Source organism: Rhea americana, unplaced genomic scaffold (genome assembly GCF_003343005.1).
Source record: "Rhea americana isolate MKP2758 unplaced genomic scaffold, rheAme1 scaffold_142, whole genome shotgun sequence".
NCBI lineage: Eukaryota > Metazoa > Chordata > Aves > Rheiformes > Rheidae > Rhea > Rhea americana.
Window position 1 is genome coordinate 2,486,823 of NW_028185506.1, and position 21,061 is coordinate 2,507,883.

The 21,061-nt window shown below is 39.9% G+C and overlaps 1 protein-coding gene across 3 annotated transcripts in view; it reads right to left on the reverse strand.

Annotated features, from left to right (window-relative positions):
• Nucleotides 1–208: 208 nt before the first annotated feature.
• LOC146599315 (ovostatin-like) overlaps nucleotides 209–21,061 on the reverse strand; it is a 35,570-nt gene continuing 14,717 nt past the window's right edge. Inside the window, exons 16-35 of one of the 3 annotated variants that reach the window (XM_085298878.1) lie at nucleotides 20,492–20,662; nucleotides 19,720–19,884; nucleotides 18,441–18,511; nucleotides 17,431–17,659; nucleotides 16,696–16,822; nucleotides 15,250–15,371; nucleotides 14,539–14,590; nucleotides 14,160–14,243; nucleotides 13,039–13,215; nucleotides 12,654–12,735; nucleotides 11,610–11,766; nucleotides 9,185–9,259; nucleotides 7,750–7,915; nucleotides 6,639–6,859; nucleotides 5,961–6,176; nucleotides 5,713–5,837; nucleotides 5,338–5,428; nucleotides 2,719–2,790; nucleotides 1,216–1,318; nucleotides 209–261 (exon numbers count right to left, since the gene is read on the reverse strand). In XM_085298878.1, coding sequence (XP_085155004.1) covers nucleotides 209–261; nucleotides 1,216–1,318; nucleotides 2,719–2,790; nucleotides 5,338–5,428; nucleotides 5,713–5,837; nucleotides 5,961–6,176; nucleotides 6,639–6,859; nucleotides 7,750–7,915; nucleotides 9,185–9,259; nucleotides 11,610–11,766; nucleotides 12,654–12,735; nucleotides 13,039–13,215; nucleotides 14,160–14,243; nucleotides 14,539–14,590; nucleotides 15,250–15,371; nucleotides 16,696–16,822; nucleotides 17,431–17,659; nucleotides 18,441–18,511; nucleotides 19,720–19,884; nucleotides 20,492–20,662 — 2,559 coding nt within the window. Of the gene's footprint in view, nucleotides 262–1,215; nucleotides 1,319–2,718; nucleotides 2,791–5,337; nucleotides 5,429–5,712; nucleotides 5,838–5,960; nucleotides 6,177–6,638; nucleotides 6,860–7,749; nucleotides 7,916–9,184; nucleotides 9,260–11,609; nucleotides 11,767–12,653; nucleotides 12,736–13,038; nucleotides 13,216–14,159; nucleotides 14,244–14,538; nucleotides 14,591–15,249; nucleotides 15,372–16,695; nucleotides 16,823–17,430; nucleotides 17,660–18,440; nucleotides 18,512–19,712; nucleotides 19,885–20,491; nucleotides 20,663–21,061 lie in introns of all 3 variants that reach the window. The other 2 variants (XM_085298877.1, XM_085298876.1) reach the window with 2 other exon arrangements.

Below are 21,061 nucleotides of genomic sequence, written 5' to 3' on the forward strand. Positions count from 1 at the left end.
GATCCGCACAGACCCCAAGTTCTTTTGAAGTGTGGGCCAGAATGGGTCATTCTGATCTACAGCAATTTGGGATTTAGTTATTCTTCATTATTCTATGTGCTTTTCGTTGCTCTCCCAAAAAACAATCATTTCTCTAAYCCTTTTGCTCTTTCACTAATGCATGCCTGTTACTTTCTGACCTATCACCTCTTCTAACATGTATCTGATATCAGTTGGAAGGCTGGGAGCAGGGTGTTTTGTATTCTGCAAGAGCATATTCATCTAGAAAGAAAAAAAGAAAGATGACATTTATAAGAGAGTGAGAAGTCATTCTGACCCCAGTCCATATGCCAGTCCATAACGTGATTAACACATTATGCTGAACCATTAAATATCTGATAGATTTTGCTGTAATCTTCCAGGTGTCAAGGCACCCAATTCCAGGGCTGCAAAGTCAGTGCCCAATGCACTCCTCTGGCAGTGTTTGGCAGGACACATTACTATTGTTACCATACCGGATGTGTACCAGGTGGCAGAATGAGCACTCCAGAGAGAATTATCTGGATACTGCTGTTAATCTGCTAAAAGGCAGTTCCCAAAGGTTATATTAAGCCTGAGAAAAGCATGTGGGAACTTGATGCACAGTTTTGATAGCATAGCTACTACAATTGAATAATGTTTTGTGCCTTTGTAGTTCCTTGAGGCCAGATCTAGAAAAAGGCTCAGGCACTTAATATTCTAGTTAGATGTTTAAACTGCTTGTGAATTCAGTAGGACTGTAATTCCCACTTAAATATTTAAATTCTACTGTGCAGCAGTTCTTTGGCCACAGCCTACATTACTGGCAATGTAAAACAAATACATAACACAGGCCAGAACGTTTGTGTGGAACCACACTTATTTCTGTAGGTTTGTAAGAAAGTGCTCTTGCCCTATTGCTTTCTGATCTGCTTTATGTTAAAGTGAAGGAAAAAATGAAAAGATGTAGGAGAGAAAGTCTCTACGCCTTTGCAATTCTTTTACAGTCCTGTAACCAGTAAGGACTGGTTGAAAGCATTAGAATCACTAGCTTGCTGTCTACTCACCTCTCCCGAGAAACAAAGGCAGCAAATGCAGAAATGAGAGGGGAAGCTTGCACAGAAACAGCAGGGAAAAATCTACTGTCTTCATCTTGCAAATGATGAGATCAGCAGTTTGATTTCATAGGTTTTTCTCAGGCCTACTGAGGTCACCCACCTGTTTCGTAGTAGTCATAAATATGTACATAGGCAGCTTTGATATCTGACACAGGCAGGCTTTGCTCCATGCTGAAGGAGAAACTGATTTCCTTTTGGAAGACCTGGAAATGGAAGGACAAAAAAATGCATCAGACTTTTTGTATCTACTTCTAAATTTAAGATTGAGCAGATACATTTCAAGGTCAGAGCGGGTGACAAAGTACCATTCTCCTCTACAGCTTGTATACTTCTTGTCAAACCAGATAGATGCTTAAAATCTGTTGATAAATACATTTTGTTGCTAAGTTTGTATGTCCTTTTGTTTCTTCCTCTTCCTATGTTCACTGCCAAATATTCCAAACATGCCCTGATTACTGCTGCTTTCAACATATAAGCAATCATCTTGTCACTGCAGTGCTGTCAGCCCCTTTCCTTGTGCTTTTCCAGCTCAAACCTCCTTCGGCACCTCTCTGAACTTCCTTGCTACTTTCCTCTCTCTCATTACATTGTATTTAAGATCCATAACCTTCCCCATGGTTCTGTTCCTCATTCTGCACTCTTGCAGCCAAAATTCCCAGACATTTCTCCTTTAACTATCTCCTTTAACGGCTTTCCCCYTGCATACCGGGACTCTGCCCCTGCCCTTGTCTCTTTTTGTCACAGAATCACAGAAAAAAATCACAAAAACATTGTCCGTGTTTCTGTCTTACTGATCTCTTTATAGGAGTGGAGCAGAGGACAGGGATGCTGGAGAACATTCTCCATCACTGTTCACCCTGTTGGGTGAACCTGGGGAAGATCTTTCATGTCTCTATATGAGACATCATCTACAGCTTCTCTCTCTCTTTGAATGTGGAATACTAATCTTCCTTGCCAGGCTTTTGGAGACTAATTGACAAAAATTACTGCTAAAGAGGTAGATATCATTACAATTTATTTTTGTTTTCTCTCTCTTTCCCTCTGGGCATTTTAAGATCTCTTGTGTTTTAAGTGATTTTCATCTTTATTTACTCCCTTTATYAGTAAGTCTTTCATGTGGAAGGAGAATTCTCTTCCTACAGAAGTCTCTGTAAAAGGGAAGAGAATATGTTGACTCTCTCTGTAAAACACTTTGAGATAATTGATGAAAAGCCTTACTTAAAGGCAAGCTCTGAACTTTCTGCAGCAGGGAATGCAACTTAGCTATGTCTGTGAAATGCTGTTTAATCATATAGTGTTCTTCATAAAAACTAATAATAAATATGTATCTTTTTTTCACAGTAGACTACAACTACTGTGTTTCTGTAGATATACTTTACTTATTTTAGTGTCATAGAYGCAAGAATATGCCTAACAATACCTAGTTTTATATACTATGACTAGGTTAGGAGAACAAGCCATTTACTGATGATGGAATGAGTGCAGTATCTTCTTTAAGATATGCATATTGCTAATCTGCTATAGATGGAATTTCTTTTATTTTGGAGCCTGTTTTAAACTTCCAGTTTAATAAAATGAAGGACAACCCCCTTTTCAAATTTACCTTCTGCAGGTAGAAGAGGATGTGGTTGTTCTTGATGTCTACCTTATCCACAATAGAATCATGGTATTGAAGCTTAAAATAAAGCAAATGATAGCAATTTTAATACAAGAGATATACCAAGTAAGTACAAATAACCATTCCTTAGCAAAGCATGTGTGAAGCAGTTGCCTTGCTCCTATTGTGCCACCATGACCTCTCGTGGACAAAATAAAAAACGTGGAAGAAATAGTTCTGTATTTTCCTGAGATGACAAGTGCAAACCAATCACAATGAAAAATAAACTATCATTATTAAAGTTTGGTGTGTGTGCATTTTTTTTATCAACTTAAAAGTGATGATATTTCAGTGAGAATTTATGATTACATGATCAATTCTGTAGCTTAAACTGACTCACTTTTTGTGAGTTGTATATTTAAAAATATTTTTAAAGGTTTTATTAAATCTATATGAGAAAAATTATTTTACTATGAAAATACATAAAAATAAAATGTTCCAAAAATTAAATAACAGCTGCATTTTTTCTGGGTGTATATATATGCCAAATAGCATAATATCTCAATGCAAAAATCTTCTAAAGAAAAATTATGAATGTTATATGGTTCTAACCAAAAAAGAAATTCAAACCTGAGTGATCAATTAGTATAAATGCTGTGAGCAGACTCTACAATTAATTGTRTTCTTCCAGACCAAATCTCTTTTTATATACTTGAAGATAAGGCTCATGGCTTGTAGGTAATACATCTGTTGTAGAGCCTGAATTGCACTGGGAACTGAAACAAGACAATTATCAAAGCTCTTCCTAGCATTATCATCATCATGACTGAGTTTCTGGCTAGTAATTGAAGAACAATATCCACTTTTTCTGTGTTTCTTAAACTGTGCTGAACATATATTAGGACAAACGCATGCTTAGATGTCTAGATAGGAATGAATAATCATCTCAAAGGAATGAGAAGGCAAAAGGCCCATATTAAGCAACTGAACAATACCATAAGTATTTCCTACACAGATTTAGTTGGATTATGAGATTAAAGGCTCATTTGCAAGAACACAACATAGTATAGAGGACAAATGACAAGCAGAGGAGCCCAAGTAACCTAATCAGAGCAAACAGAGCTGACCTAGGTTCTCCCAGTGCCCTCACACGAGGGCGATGATCTCTATTTTCTGGGTGTGAGACCTACCAGATGAATCAACAGGAGAGGAACTCTGGATCACCTTACAGACTGAGGAAAGATGCTCCCTGCAAGGGTATGGGACACATTACAGGATGCAGGGAACAGCATCTTGCAAGACTTGCTGTGGGATGTTAAGGGGAAGAACCACAGGTGGGAAAGGGAAGGCTCAAGGTAGATTGAGGAGGAACAAGCATAGGAAAATAGAGATAAAATGGGATACTTAGAGGGAAAATGGGATAAAATGGGCTGGTTTTGTGTAATTAAGTTGCTGATTACTACTCTTTTCTGGCCATGCCCTGCACCTGGTCAGTGCAATCTGTCTAGTTTTCCTATTGAACTCCATTTCTAATCAACCTCCTTGGTGAGGGGTCACCCTGTTCTATGCGAATGCATGTTTTTGGATGTCTAAGTGCCAGCCACTGAAGAAGGCACCATAAATACCAAAGTACAGCCATAGTATGTGAGTGTGTATTTCAGTTCACTAGCCGTTCACTAGCATATACCAAGCTGAACTATTTGACAAGTGAGTTAAATGGCTTTGCAGCCAGGTATTAAAATGAGCCTAAGTCTGGGCTGCATACTGGAGAGACCAGAGGGTCTGAGAGTTGGCTACTGGAGGGGTCAGGATGTCCAAGCCAGCCACTGGAGAGGCGGTAAGGCCTGAGGATGAGTATTGGGAAAGCCATAGGTCTGGACCAATTAAAATATAGGCTAATTTGCATACATGTGTGTGTGTGTGTGTGTGTGTGTGTATGAAGCAACTGGGAGCTAATGGGGAGACTTCAGAGTCTAAGACCAGTTATTGGAAGGATCCATAGTGTATATGTACACATATAAGAGGGTCAGAGTACTAACAAACAGAGTGGGGCTATGGGCCTCAAGGGCCTGTGTGTCCAGGTGCTGTGAAGAATAGAGATCCAGGGGTGAGATACTGGATAAATTGAGTGTCTATGACCAGCTACTGAAGGGATTAATAATATATGTATTAATAGCTGTGTATATATTTTCCTCTAATGATCTTTCATCCTGATCAGCCAGGAAGAGGAACAGGATAAGGTCATTTGCACTCTTTGTATTTGTGTGAATGCTATTTCTTCTGTCTCTGTTGATCTGTGTGGCTGGATGTGAACCTATGCATATATATGTGTTGTGCACATGTGTGCCTATTGGGAATACGTACTCAGCCTCCCTGCTGGCTGGACATGGGGACATGAAGTCATGGCAGCCTCATCTCTACTGGGCTACTGGCTTTGGCAGCTCCTAACAGATACATCTTCAACAGATAAATAGCTACCAGTCTGAAATACAGAGTATATAGCAGAAGACTGTGCCCAGGGGATTTTGCAGAATTCTCATAAGGCTACAATTTGCTAATCAGACACATTTTTATCAACTTCCTATGTTTTCAAGATGGACCAATTACTTTGCTCCTATCCTTTACCTTTTTCAGGGAAGATATGATGGGAACAAAACCTGAGAGCATCTTCACATCAATAATGACCATATTGGAGACAYTGCGATTTCCTGTGTAACTGAAAAGAGAAAAGTCCAGATAATGGACTACAATCAGAGAAGAGACCAGTGAATGACATTTTCAGCTTCCACCCACAGACAACTCAGATAATCTCTATACAGGATGGTTCTGGTGTCCCACTTGCTTACAAATGTATGAAATTTAGCAATGAAGGATGAGAGTTCTTCAAGATATGATGCTGCTTGTCTTCCTCCAGCTGCAGAGTAGCAGTTAACTGCCTGTATCCTCCCATAGATGATTTACCCAGCTGAGCATGCAAGGAGGTGGTCAATAAGAAGTTACCTGGCAGAGAGAACAAGGTCAAACTTCAGTGGGAAGCTGCTTGTGCARGTTACATTGGCTGGTTGTACAGAGAGAGAAAATCCTGCAACTTTTTGGGGTAGATGGACGTTGTATCTCAGAGTTGTCTAAAAGAGACAGGAAGTATTAGACAGTCACAGACCTACAGATTGTTATGTTTTTGGCATTAGCTACAGAGAGGAAGTCTGCTGATTCCTTGGCAAGGTGATGCTGAGTTTCAGTTTGTTTACCTGCAGATAGACACAGCCAGTGCCATTCACTTCCACACTGTAATTCCCTGGGATAGTTGGCAAAGAAGTCTGCTGCAGTAAGAAGCGGTTCTTGTCATTCACCTGGAAAATCTTACTTGGGAACTGCATGAAGCTGACTTTGATTGTGTTAAGACTTTTCTTAGAGAAGGTGAGGTGCCCATACTGAGCCAAAGCTTGCAGAGCAACAACAGTGTCCTGAAAAAAACAATGTAATCCCTAATTAGAGAGTTATCCAATTGTGAGATGGTGCAAGAGATTAGCACAATTCTTATTTCCCCAGCACTTTATCGGTACCCCTAAATGGAGGAGAATTTTGAAGAGAGCTGAGGAGACTAGCTGCAGGTTCTGAGGCAATGGACTTAAATTATCTCAGAACACCTTTGTGATTGCTGTCGACTGCTAATTTGATACATAAACTCAAGAAAATTCTCATATCCTAAAACTGAAAAATATGAGAAGCTGTTTACAAAGAGCATGATGTACCCTAACAAGGAGACTTCTGCAAGCATCATTTATCAAGCATTATTCAAAAAAATGTATTATCAGGAACAAGTGTAATAATATTGAGATCCAACCTGTAAGCCACAACTGCAAATTGTTCCAAGAAGTTTTTTTTTTTTTTTTTTTTTTGTTTTTTTTACCATCCCCAATTTTTACCTGGCTGGAGGAGAAACCACCATAGGGATTCTGTTGTTTGACAAGCCAGTGCACAATGCGAGAAGTGTACGATAACTCTTCTGGAGAGAGTTTGGTTTTGTTGAGCAGAGCCAGCAGCACATAGCTGGTCATTTCAATCTCAGCAGAAGGGGCACGGGAATAGAAGGCAGGGAAATGTTCTGCTGGTGGCTTATTTTCTCTCTCCCAGTGAACTGAACCATCTGAAAATAGAAAGGGAGGGTGTAAAGACCATGAAAAGATGACTTGTTGGCTAATTCACTACAGTATCCTTTGGGAGATACTGTTCTCTGTCTTCCCTTACCCAGAAGGTTTTACGGCTTTTAGTGTGCTGCACTTGATAGGTTTTTAGTTCAAGAAAGAAAAAGAGGAAGGGATGCAAATGGTATTAACAAAGTAGAGTTGTGTAAGTCAAAGGAGGGTTGAAAGTACAGCAGAGGGATGCTAAAATGGTCAGGGGGCTAGAGCACATACTGTTCAAAGAGAGGCTGAAGTATCTGGATTTGTTAAGCCTGTAGAAAAGAAGGCTAATAGAGAACTGAGTCACAGCCTACCACTACCCAGATGGAAGTTGCAGAAAAGGGAGTCAGACCCTTCTCCACGGTGCATAGAGAAAGGACAAGAGGCAACACACACAAGTTACCATAGAAGAAACTCCAGTTGGACAGAAGGAAAAAAAAAGTCTTTCCCAGGAGAGTGGTGGAGCACTGGAACAAGTGCTCACTGAGGGAGTGGAATCTCCATCGCTGCAGATTTTCAAAACTTCACTGGACAAGCCCTGGGCAAGCTGATTGAGCATTGAAGTTGGCCTGAAYTTGAGCAGGTGGCTGGACTAGAGACTTCCAGAAATCCTTCCTGCCTTTCCTGACTCTAAGAATATCAGGCCACAGTTCAACCTTTGGTGAGGCCAAAAGATACAGACAGAGAAGTTCATAGAGATCAAATCAGTTTAAGGAGAAATTCTGTAGTATAGAAAACAAGGAATGGGAAGAGAGCAGCATGAATGAGAATACTGACCTTCAGAATAATTTACGCTATACAACAAGCCATTCTATGAGTTATATTGCATGTATCGTGGACATATATCACTTACCAACTTTGACAGCTGTTTTGTCAAGCTTGTCAAGAAAGAATTGTTGTCTTTTCTCTTTGTCAGCTAAGCCATATGCATAGGCAAGAAGGGCCTGGGTATAAGTGTTGTGAATCCCTTTGTTAAATGCAGTCTCCAAACAGTTTCTGCCATTCTGTACCACAGGATGCTAGTAATGCAAAATACAGTAGTGTTGTCAGGTTTGTGTCTCAGCTTCTCCTTGTGTCTCAGCCTTCCATCACTGTTTAATCTGATATCATTGACACTTCATGCTAAAAATATACACAATACATTGTATATTTAAGGGCCTGCACTTTATGTCCCTTGTAAAAAACGGCCATGCAGTAATTCTGCCTCCTTTCTTTATTTATTTAGAGGCATCATGGCCAGACTAATATAGTACTGGTTCTGGATAAACTTTATGCAGATGAACCCTCTGCTGTAAAATGGGGATCATTTATACAGAGTTATGTAAGGTGTATTGAGACCTCAAGATGAAATGGGCCTTCTCAGATGGATATTATTACTCATTTCTCAGTGTAGCTATCAAGATAGCTTTTCAGCCCTTTTAGCCTCAGAGACTATCTGTGAACTCCAGTTCAACTCAGACAGCAGCAGCAGACTACTAAGACAGTCGCTATATGCAAACTAACTTACAGATGTGGCACCAGGTTTTGGAGCTTCATATGGAGATAATGTGAAATAAACCCATGTTACTGAAGCAATATTTGATCCTGCACAATGTTTTTATTTTGCCTACTTACTTCTTACACCTTGTACTTATCATGATTCCCCACAGTACAGTATGTGAGGGTTTGCAAAACTCTRTGTGCTTAGAACACATTTGTCAGGTTGGGAACAATTTGTACYTTCTTCCCATTTTACATAAAAACAAAGAGTCAAGTCATAGTCAAGCCATAGTCTCAAGGAAATACAGAAAGTATATTGCAGAGAACAGAATTTAACTCTAATTCCACAACTCCTAGCAAGTGTTCCAAGCAGCAGCTCATCTTTCCCTTCCATTACTAAGAATGGCATAGGGAAATGGATACACAATTTGGATCTATATGCATAGAGATCTGTACACATAATTGCAGACTGGACTCTAGATGGAATGGGCAAAGTCAATCTACATTTTATATCAACATAAAATAATATCRTTTAACAAAACTGGATTGCTCAGGGGACCTAGGATTTTTCACTTTCATATGAATTCATAGGAACTGGATATATAACTAGTCTGTTACATACATCAAATGTTCATGTCAACTACAGGGTTCTGAAAATAGATTTCTTGAGATGACCAGGCAGGGGCTTGGTATTCTAGAATCAATATTTATGGCACTGTTAAGGAGTACGGATGTGATAACTATCAGCTATGCACCGTTTGACATGTGCCTGACCAGACTAATATAGCAGAACAGCATCAAATACCTACCGCAACAGGGTGTCCAGCCTCCAGCAAGGCTGCCATGACATAGGCTGTGAGTGCGTATTCACCTTCTTTTCCACCCTAAAGAAAATATAAGTGAAGAACAAGTTAGTATAGCTGTCCTAGAATGAAACAAAATGTGAATGCATTCATAATCAAATCCAGACAGACTACAGACCAGAGGCAGTGTGAACAAGAACAAGACAGATCAAGCTCACTTGGGATAAAGCCAAAATTATTTCATGCACTTACGTGTGTGTGATAGAGCACACTATACCCTATGGCTGAACACTGTACTGATGGCAGATGAAACCTCAGACTACTGACTAAGGAAGTCCTACTTGTTTCTATCTCATCACCAACAGGAGACATAAGAATTATGCCATTCTTGTATGGGAGAGATATGAGAAAAATAGTATTAGGTTATATAATAAAAAGCTCATCTGCTCACACACAAAGGAGCACAGAAGAACAATAGAAGGTAGAGGAACTTGAATAATAACCTGACCAGTTACTCACAAGCCTGCCACAGAAGAGCAATTAATCCATGAAGTCCTCATCTCCACAAACCCAAAGGAGTATACAGGCACAATGGCAGACAGGGAATCTCAAATAACCCAATCAGAGAAATTAACCCTTGCCCCAGTTCTTCCAGGGCTGTGCAGGGGAACCACTGGCCCAGTGGTCCAGGTATGAAAYGTAATGGATCACTCAATGGGAATGGCTTTCTGGGTCACCTCACAGACTGAGGAGTTACTGCCTAGTAGATATGGGGCACATTATGGGGTTCAGGGAAAGAGCATTTTGGAGTCATGCAAGACATTATGGGATGTTTGAAGGAGGAACCAAAGACAAGGAAAGGGACGGATCAAAGTGGTTTGGTGAGGAACAAACATGCGAAAGTAGAAGGATAAGGGTATGAAAAGAACTGGTAGTGTGTAAATAAGGCTGATAAGTACACTAGTGTCCTTAGTCATTGCAGTCTGTCTTATCTTCTTATTAAATTCCATTTCTAACTATTTGTTTGGGTGAAGGGCTCTCTATTCTGTGTGCATGTGTGCATGTGGAGATTTAAGTGCTAGCAACTGGAGGCATATCCTGGGTCACAGGGGCTTATGAGTCTGTGTTTCCACCAACTGGAGAGACCAGAGTGAGTGAAATTAAATACCAGCAACTGGATTTGGACTACGGGTCACAGGGACCTGTGTCTATGGTGCCAACAACTGGAATAAGTGAAGGCCTGAGTTTCAGTATTTATCATAGGGCCATGGGTCATAAGATCCATATATCTGTGATATCAGCAACTGGAGTGAGTGAGGGTCTGCATCTCAGCCTGCAGTCACTAGCAAATATCAAGCCAGACTAGCTGGAGAGTAAGTTATATGGCTTGGGAGCCAGGTATGTGTGTATATCTGTAGAAATGAGACCAGTGGGACCACAGGGATCCTGGCTAATTGTTAGTGAGATTGTAGGGTCTGGGAGTCAACTGAAAGACCCATTTGTGTGCCTATATATGCATGTTTGTGAGTCTCTGGGCATGAAGCACCTGGGGATAGCTCAGATACAGGTACAGCTACTGAATATACTGTGTATCTAATCTGAGTTATTATAGACATCCACAGTAAGAGAACGTGTTGGTATGTGGGTGCTGGGGTGTGGGGAAGTTGGTGAGTGCGTACAGGGGTCCATACCAGCACCTGGAATGGGGCTATGGGCCTTGGGGATTCACATACCAGTTTCCAGTTACTGGGGAGACTGTGGATCCATGGGTCAGCTACTGGATGGACCACATGTCCAGGACCAACTACTGGGGAATCCAGTGTGTGTGTGTTCATCTGTCTGTATGTCTGTGCATGTCTATGTGAGTGAGTGAGTGGAGGAGTTCATACTAGCAACTGTAGTGGGGTGATGCGTCTCAGGGCTTCTATGCCCAGGTTCCAGCAACTGGGAAACTGAGGATCTAAGGGCATTTGCTAGGAAGGTTGAGTGTTGAAGCCCAGCTACTGGAGGATATACAGTGTACATACATATATATGTATGTGTGTGTGTATATATATATACATATATATATATATATTTCCCACTAAGAGACCTTCATCCTGATCAGCCAGAGAGAGGAACAGGATGAGGCAATTGGTGCTGTTTGTGTTTGTCTGAGTGCTGAGTGCTTCTGTCCGTGTTGAGACATACGGCTGGTGTGTGTATGTCTAGATGTGAATTGTCTATGTCTGTTAGTGTTCATGCCTATTGGGAATATATGTTAGTTTCGCTACTGGTTGGACTTTGGGGCATCTCTTTCAGGCTGCTGGATTTGGCAGGCCCCTAACATGACAGAGTAAGGGTGCRGTGATACAGTTACGACTAGCAGAAATGACCCAACTCTACCCCAGTGGCAGGACTGGAAGTATGGGAACATACTGAGCTCAGTTACCTTCAAAGCATGGTTGAAATGGGACTCAACATTTTCAAAGCAACCATCAGACTTCTGCTTGCTTGCCAGCCAGATCAAAGTTTGAGACTGGATGATGTTGTCAATATAAATGTAGCGTTTGGCTTGTGCAAATGACTTGTATACAAAGGCAGTGAGCCTGAAGGTCAACCATAAACAAAAAGGAGACAAGGTGTTAACATGATTATGAAGGCTTGTCAGCAACTGGACACACATAGCGAATGACATAGAATGAAGTCTATAATATTTCAGACAAAATAAATAAGTTTCCTTATTTTAAATAACAGGGTAGTGAAAATTCCGACATTAAAAACTGAGCTGAGACTTTTCGATTACTATACTGAAGCCATTCCTCCAGCATATTACTAAAGTATAGCTATGGCTTGATGATAAATAGAAATTTATAATCTTAATTAGTAGAATTATGAAATAATTTAGATGGGAAGAGACTTCCAGAGGTCTCCAGTCCAGCCACCTGCTCAAGTTCAGGCCAACTTCAATGCTCAATCAGCTTGCCCAGGGCTTGTCCAGTGAAGTTTTGAAAATCTGCAGCGATGGAGATTCCACTTCCTCAGTGAGCACTTGTTCCAGTGCTCCACCACTCTCCTGGGAAAGACTTTTTTTTTCCTTCTGTCCAACTGGAGTTTCTTCTATGGCAACTTGTGTGTGTGTTGCCTCTTGTCCTTTCTCTATGCACCGTGGAGAAGGGTCTGACTCCCTTTTCTGCAACTTCCATCTGGGTAGTGGTAGGCTGTGACTCAGTTCTCTATTAGCCTTCTTTTCTACAGGCTTAACAAATCCAGATACTTCAGCCTCTCTTTGAACAGCATGTGCTCTAGCCCCCTGACCATTTTATTGTATTTCTGTTGCTCTCTCTCTCCAGTTTGTTAATCTCTTGTACTAAGAGATCCAAATTAACTTAGCTGTGACCATTTAGCCTATTAAAAATAAGAATACTTAATGCTTTGGTCATGTTTCAAAGTCTGTTTCCCCAGTTCAGGATCCTTAGGAAGTGTCAACACTCACCATATATTCCCTTTCCTATCTCTTCTCCCAAATGAGCTGTAGGATCCATCTCGGTGTTTATATGACAATTGTTTTTGGTACCCTGAAAACAGAAGAAAGGAGACATTTTCTAATCACAGTAAACGCCTAGCTATGTTGTTTGTTCAACTGAAACAGTAAGACTTTGGGACTCCAGATTAAGTAATAGAAGTCTTGTAAATGATACCAGCTATTACGAATACTTGCTGCTTTTGCTCCTGGAAGTACCAAATGCTTCTTTAAGATGTTGTCATTCTCAACTCTGATCCAGTAAATATGGTGCTAGAATTCGGAGATGAGTTTTCTCAATCTAGAGTTCAGCATGCACAATGACAAAATTAGATGGGAGAATCTGAAAGGCTCTCACCTCTGTACAAATATTCAGTTCCCTTGGCTCTGATCTCTTCAGTCAGCTGCCCGGTTTTATTCAGGTAATCCAGGGCATAGATGTTGGGTGTGAACAAAGCCATGTTCTGTTCTCCACAGCCATAAGGCATATGGAGCAGATTCTCCATGTTCCTCAGGGCGGTGCCCAGAATGTCCCCTGGAGAATGAAAGACATAAGGAGCTGGAAGAGGACTGCAGTTCAAAAATATCTTTTAATACATGGCATTATACATTCCTTCAAATTACTAGACTATGAACTCATGGGTAATGACTGACAGAGAATCACAGCAAAGCCACAGCCAAGAAGAAATGCTGAAAACACCCCGTTTTGATTTGGAAATAGTAGCTACATGAGAAAACAGGAATGGGTTCTAAGAAATAGCTGTTTACCTTTAAAGGGACATTCTCTGGCTTTTAAGCATGCATCGCATTCAGTATGAACATGTGAGAATGGGATTTAGGAACATTTTGCTGATAGACTACAGAGGCTGCATTTCATGATGTCACCACACTTCACACAGACCCAAGCATGCATTTTTTTTTTTTAATCTGAGTTCAGAACCTCATAAACTTTGCACCGAGTAGAACTGCCAGTCTTACTGATAACTTTAAGATTAGTAGTGCTGATTGGAACCTATAAGTCCTATTCTATAGGAACTTAAAAGTTTATAAATATTTTTCATTATACAAAAGCATAAACTTGAAATTTTGCGATCAATAAAATCCTGAAGTTTTGTTTCCAAGAAATCAAAATAATATTTTTTTCAAAGTCTGCTTTATCTCACCTTTCATCTGAATTAACTGTTTTAATATACTGAACAGTATATGGTAATGCAGTGTAAACAAATGTGATGTAAATTGAAATATTTTGACTGCATTGTGCTGTCATGTTTTGATATAATATGGCAGACTATTGAGCAACTCTTGCCTTTCTTTGCTGTTTTATAAGGTAGGAAATATTTTCTGTAACAACAGAATGACAACAGGATGAAGTATCTCCTCAGCTTTGCATTAGTTTTGCACATTTATGCATGATGGCACTGGTTGCAGCACAAAGGAAAAATCATTTCATTTAATTTTCAGGCTAAGTATGAAACATACCAATGACAGAAAAATAAGCTCTGGCTGATCCCTGCACCACGTTTGCTGGCAGCTTGAGAGCCACTGGTTCATAAACTCTTTTACCTGACGATAAAATGTAACAATAAAAATGATTAAAAACATCTTTTTCTCAGAAGTGTGCAGTTTACAAGCCTTATTACAGTGACTGCTACAATCCACAGGCTGAGTGAGGAAACTGTAGAGACTTGCTCAGTGAATCAAAGCTATCTTTGAAAATTCTGAGCTGTAGTCCAGTACCTTAACCCAGAGATCATCCCTCCTCACCAGAAAGGATCTCTGGTTTTGTAGGACAAAAACTACAAGATACAGTGAAGTAGTTCAACTCACTCACTGGAATAAATGAATGATCTTGCCTTACCTTTTGTGCAAATGAGGGAGCTCTGAGTCAATTCTTTTTTAATACCTTCAGGCTGTTTGATTGCAGGGAAGTGGTCCGGGAAAGGAAGAAAATTGTAGAACACCACCATTAAACCAGGAACAATTTAACAACGTAAAATTCTACATGTATGTGGGTATTTAGACAGTGTATCCTGTATACACAGTCCCGCTCTATCTTTGGTGGAGTATCTCTTGATATGTGGCTTCCCTCTTTTTTACATAACAGCCTGTCCAGAGCACCTTCTTTCTTAGAAAGTAGTTATAAGAAAAGCTGCAGAGTCAGTTCCAATCTCCAAGAGGGATGGCAGGAAAAATGTTGGAGGGCTCTCTATCCAACTAATCTTCTGTAGCTGCTGCTTTATTGTGCTAAAGATCTTTCATATTCGCCCTTCTTCTTCATACTCTTCCTCCTCCCCCAAATATTACTAGAGTCACAGGTTAAAGGTGCATATAGGTAAGGAATGGATGCTCTTGGAGGAGGACATAGTGACAGGACATAGTGACAGGAGGGTTGTAGATGCATTGACTATTGTAAATTCCATTCTGAGTTACATGTGGAAAAGTTAATTATATACAACTCCGCCAATGTCATCAATCTTGCCTCTTCGCAACAGTTAACTTTATCTAACTCACAGCTATAGAAACTGCAGTTTCCTGAAAGCAGAAAGTATATACAGATTTTCTACCATACCTCAACCAGCAGGGTTTGAATCAGGGTGTCACTGTGAATTGTTTCCTCTTCTGGGAATGTGCTGTTTCCGACAGCTTTGGCATTCAGTTTGGCCTCAGCAGTAATTGTGAACTTCACCTCACCTGGAAACCCATCCCCCAGCCCAAGAAAGGAAATTCATTTTCAGTTTGACTTCAGCAATAATTGTGAATTTTGCCTCACCTGGAAATTTCCTACTTCCCCTCCTCAAGAAAGAAAATTTACCTTTAATGTCTAAAGTTACCCCTATTTTTAGCACCTCCTTCTAGGCTGAGGAACTGTTGAGAAATGTATTCCCTCCCAATGCAGCTCAAGGAACAAATTTCATTAAGGCKCCAGATCTGTGCATTAGCAGCAAGGAGTGGTTGCCTGGAGCCCTGGTACTGGAATGAAATCAGGATCCTGCCCAAACAACTGACAGTACTCATTAACAATTTCCACCTCTTCTCAGCCTTGTGCCCAATTCTCTCTGGCCTAGGGCAGCATTCGAATACTTAGAGCTYTACTGCCTCTTTCCTGCATAAATGGTTTATTAATTCAGAGACAACTTAGAGAGCATCAACAGGAGCAGCTTGATAGGTACTGCTCGCTTCACCCCTGCAATCACTGCATGCTGGAAATCAAAAGGAATTTTTTAACTGGAACAAAATGTGATATTATAAAAGTTATTAAGGAGAGACAGCAGCTTGCTTTTTTTCAGCCTTGCAGCACTATTCTTTTGCATATCATTTTTCATCTCAGTATAACTTTACTGTTTTATCAATGAGTTTGGAAGAAATTAGTCATACTAATATACTTCCTTTGGGGTTTTAGGAGGAACTTTTTTTAAAAAAAGGCCCATCTGTGGCTCATTTTAAAAAGAATTTTTGCAAATTAAAAGTGATTTTTTTTATACTTCGACTTCTGCGGGTCATACACATTGAAATATGTAAGTGCTTTTTTTAAAAGATAATGTTGACTTGCAGGCAGTGTAAATTAACATGGCTGTAAAATCAGAGAGAAGTAATACCACCTTATCCCACTGAAAATCCAGCACAAAATTACTAGTGATTTTTATTGTTACTGAATATGATTGGTTAGGTGTAAAGTTGTCAAAGGCTAGAAGCTRGTAATCAGAATGCTCGTGCTCTGCAGAGGAGTGGCAAGTTCCACATATGAACAAGAGGAGGCATCATGAACAGAAAGAGTATAGGCACAGAAATTCTTACAGTATTTTATATATAACGAGACAAAAATTATAAGAGATAAAACTTCAGTTCACATCCCCTTCAGTGCACATAAAGGAAATTTAGCAGAGGTCCAATGGTAAGTTTGAGGAGCAGTTAATGGAGCTGCCTGTGGATTACTGATGTTTCATTGAAGACTGGGAATGGCAAAGGCAGAAAGATAAKAAAAGGATGTATCAGGGTGACAAAAAGACAAGCTTACCAAGTCTGTGGGGTCTAACAGCCCAGATATAGGTTTTTCTTTCATTAGCACACACCCTTGCTGTATTTTCCTCTGGTGAAATGACTTCTGCCTTGTAGTCACTAGACTCTGCCAGTATAGCATTGATCTGAAAAACAAGAGAGAAAGAGAAAGAATACGAAGARGTAGACTGCTCCTAAAGTCAGGCTGCAGGACCAAAGGAGACTGTTTCTCACTGGAGATGCTGTTTTTCATCTGATTCTGTGGGATGGTACCAGAAAAGGAGAGGTCATTTTTTCTGAGGAAACAGCAAACCAGTCTATTTTCTGTCCGCTGCCTAATGTCAGTGGCTGTTTTTGACAAAAACAGTTCCAGAGTATCTGTGCTCATGTTAGCAGTCAAATCTTCATATGATTTACTGCTACATACTACATACTCAGTGTGTATTTTGTTTCGCACAGCACATTACCAATACCCTGTGTTCAAGTCCGTCCTTCAAGAACATGAGGAAGAACTGAATTAGCTAGGAAACAGGTGCAGGCTCTCATCTTCTGTGGACCAGCCACAGTGATCATCAGCCACACCTTCCTAATGTTGTGGCACAAGGACAGGTCCTGGGACAGAAGGGGAGAAAGCTACAGGATTTTAAAACACTAATTTCTGCATTTCTGATACATTATGCAAGAATCAGGAACTATGCTATGAACTCTGTGAAACAGACAAACTATAAGGAAAGTAAAGAAGGACTTCATGTACCTCAAAGCATTTGTCAAGGTAGTTGAAGACATTGGCTATTAAATTAAACTTTTCCCCTCGAATTACAGAGTAGGGCAAGGTGAGATCAACAAAGAATGGTTGGAATGYTGTCAGCGAAACAGTTGAGGATATACCAAACCCAGCATCATCCTGCAAGCAGAAAGCACTGGCTTTCCATTCAGTGATGGTGTCAGGCATGGTGAAAAAAGCATTGGCCTCTCCATTGGAACTAAGAAAAATAAGAAAAGCAGCATGAGAAATTAGCTTCACCATTTTCAAGACAGATATAGAATAGGCTCTCTAGTTGAGCTAGTGCATCTGTTTTCACCCCGGTTTCTACAAGATACCTTTCCATATTTAAAAAAGCTATTATAAAGCTGGAAATAAAGATRAGGATTTATGCTAGTGAACTAACCATAAAAAGCACTTGGAAAAGTATTGGGATTTTTAATTTAGAAAAATAATAGATGCTATTTGTTTAAAAGAAATGCAAAACAATATTGTAAAGTTTGGTAAAAAGAAAAAGAAAATTAAAAAGTCTAGCTGACAGATTAGAACCAATAGATTTGGATTAACTTTCTAGAACAGCCAATGGATGCATAGTTAAGATGGAGATATTCTCTTTGGAGATGATATAATGGAAAGAAAAACAAAATTAATTTTCTATATTTTCTGCTGCTGAAATTTAAAAATATGATGAAGAATCAAATGTTTTGCTCCTGCTATCTCCTAACCAGATTCTGTTATTATACTCTTAGCCCTTATTCTTTCTCCTTATCAGGAGAGTGGGAGACAGAACACAGACCAGGTTAGATTTACTGTACAGGTAGGTTTAACTCTGTGTAAAAGGCTAGGAGTTCAACTCTCATTGARCAAGATGGATAAAGAAGATTCAGATCTACAAAGCAGCCATATGTTCCATAGCTCTTTCCTCACTTTCATTTCATCAGCATTCATTAACTCAAAAAGTCACAAAAGAGGTAGGAAGAAGTTAAAGTGAAAATACTCACTCAGTGTGAACCAGATCCCAAATCCAGGTCTCAGGGAAGATTTTCCGAACACTGTTAACAGGGCCACCTGTGTATGATTAAAGTCTAATATCAGAGAGGTCAGACTAGCAGTAATCAGTGAAATGAGACCTGAACTGCCATCAGACATGCCCAATACAATATACGAACACAAATTATCCCATTTGAATGACTGCTTTTTTTTTTCATATTAGAAGCTTTTAACATCCAATTAGGATGGCATGTTCCCTCTCCTCTACCACTAGCTCTCTGCTGTTTGTAAACAGGCAACAGGGCCCAAAATTGTCACCAAAGTATACACTATTTTAAAAGCCTTCTCAATAATTTAGTCATTCTTACCCTGTACAGCATTGAAAACTAGTGCTGAATATACAGCCTATTGGAAAACAGTTTTGGTTCATATAGTCAAAATACAGGCATTAGATTGCGGACCTAGATCTTTTTTCCAGTTTTGCCATGGACTTGCTTGTGATGCCAAAAATAGCATGGAGATACCTCAGATTTCCTAGTCACAATATCAAAATAATAATACTTCCTTATTTTGTTGGACTAAAATGACAGAATCACAAAATCATAGAAGAATTTAGATTGGAAGGGATCTCTGGAGGTCTCTAGTCCAAGMTCCTCAAAGCAGGACAAACTTCAAAAATTAGATCATGTTGTACAGGATTTTGTCCAGCTGAGTTTTGAAAACCTGCATTGATAGGGACTCCAAAACCTCTCAGAGAACCAGTGCAACATATCTCTCACGAGGAAGAACTTTTTCTTCATGTTGAATAGCAATTTGTCTTGTGGCAACCTACAATTGTTACTTCTGGCCTTTTATTGTGCAACTCTGATTTGTAGAAAAATAATGATCTTTTTTACCTCTCTATGAAGTATTTTGGAAGCTTTGTGCTAAGTATGCTAAGTGCCCTATGAATTCTTACAACAGGATTTTCCATTATTTTTCTTCATTGGCATTTCCTTTTAACTGTTTAATTGAATTGTGAGCTGATGAAAGATTCTGCCATGAAAATCTCTGAAAAAAACTAATATTGGTTTATGGAATAACTAGGGTCTCATCTTTTTCTATCTTTTCTATATGCACCCTGAAGAGAGAGAATTGAGTCTTCAGTTCTGCAAGGACTGCCAACAAGAGATTACTTGAAGAAAACTGTGACATAGAGACCTATTCCCAAACAAACGCCACATGATAACTGTTCTTTTATACAGAAAACAGTATTGAAGAGCAGGCAGACTGGGATTGGAAACATGGCATGAAACTCTTTTTACCTATCCCAGAGCCACCGCCACCAACACTGCTGAAATCAATCTTAGGCATATCTTCAGCATAAACACGGTCATCTTCCAGATCTGATCTGTCTTCTTGGCACAGAACTGGCTTCCGCAGCACGGAGTTGGTGAAAACTTTTAGGCCCATATCCTGAATATGAAAGAATCAATTTATCATGTCATTCAGTGCACATATTAGCTACCAGGGTATACCACTTCCTGCATCTAGGTTAACACACCTCCTTTCTCTCTCCTCCATCCTCCCGCCATCCTGCCCTTTCAACCCTGAATGTCACAAACTACTCTTCCTTTCCTACCTCTGGCTCCTTCCCAAGAAGCAGTAGTACCTACTGTTCTGTGAAAAGCATGTTAGGTCTTTGCAACTTGACAAGGGGAGTCATGGAGACATGGAACAAATGAGATTGGAGGGAAGTGCATCCGGAAACAAACTGTCTGCCCCATGGATTCAGACCTTCATTAAGAATGCCTGAAGTCCTGAGCCACGGTCATGGTCCTGTTTAGGAAATGTCTACTGAAGCATGGGCAGGATACCACTGAATATATCTAACAGTGATTTTCAGTCTCTCTGAGAAAAAAGGTGGAAGTAAGAAGGCAGAAACTGAATGGTTTCTTATTCAGTTTCTGGGAATAGCTCCTTGCTCTTGGAAGTAAGAACCACCACCTGAGCAAGTTTAATGCTAAGGCTCATGAATTCATCTGAAATATCTCCCACTTAAGGAACCATACAGAGCATATACCCTGAAAATCCTGTAGACATCACCATCATGGCTAACATTCACAGGTTTATAATACAAGCCATCAAAAAAGGTGGTTTTGATTGGGGTACACTGCTCTGGCTTGTCATCTTCCAGGTTGAACCCATTGTAGTAATAGCCATACAAATCGCTCCCACGAAGCCAGTAGTACCCCTGGAAGATGAGAATGACTCATGTTATGACAAGGAAAGGTCCCACGTAGGTGCAAAATATTGCTTCRTCAAAGCACTTGAGTAGCTGTGAGCCATCTCCAAGACAGAGTGATAAAATATAAAGGCTCTATTATACCATGAAAAACTGTACTGTTCCAGTATGGCTGCAGGTTGATAAAAGGAGAAAGAAAATTTGGTTAAAACCATCAAAGAGATTGAGATTACAGTGCAATCTTCTCTGAAGCATCCTTCTTGTGCAGCATATACCCACTTTCCTACTTTAAGAGCAAACTGCCTCTCTTAAAGCCTGGCACTAGCAGTGCCTCTGCTTATCATTTCTCAAAAACACAGGGCTCTTCCTTTTTTTAATCAAGTGCTTGTTTCTTCCTGTGCTCCTTTC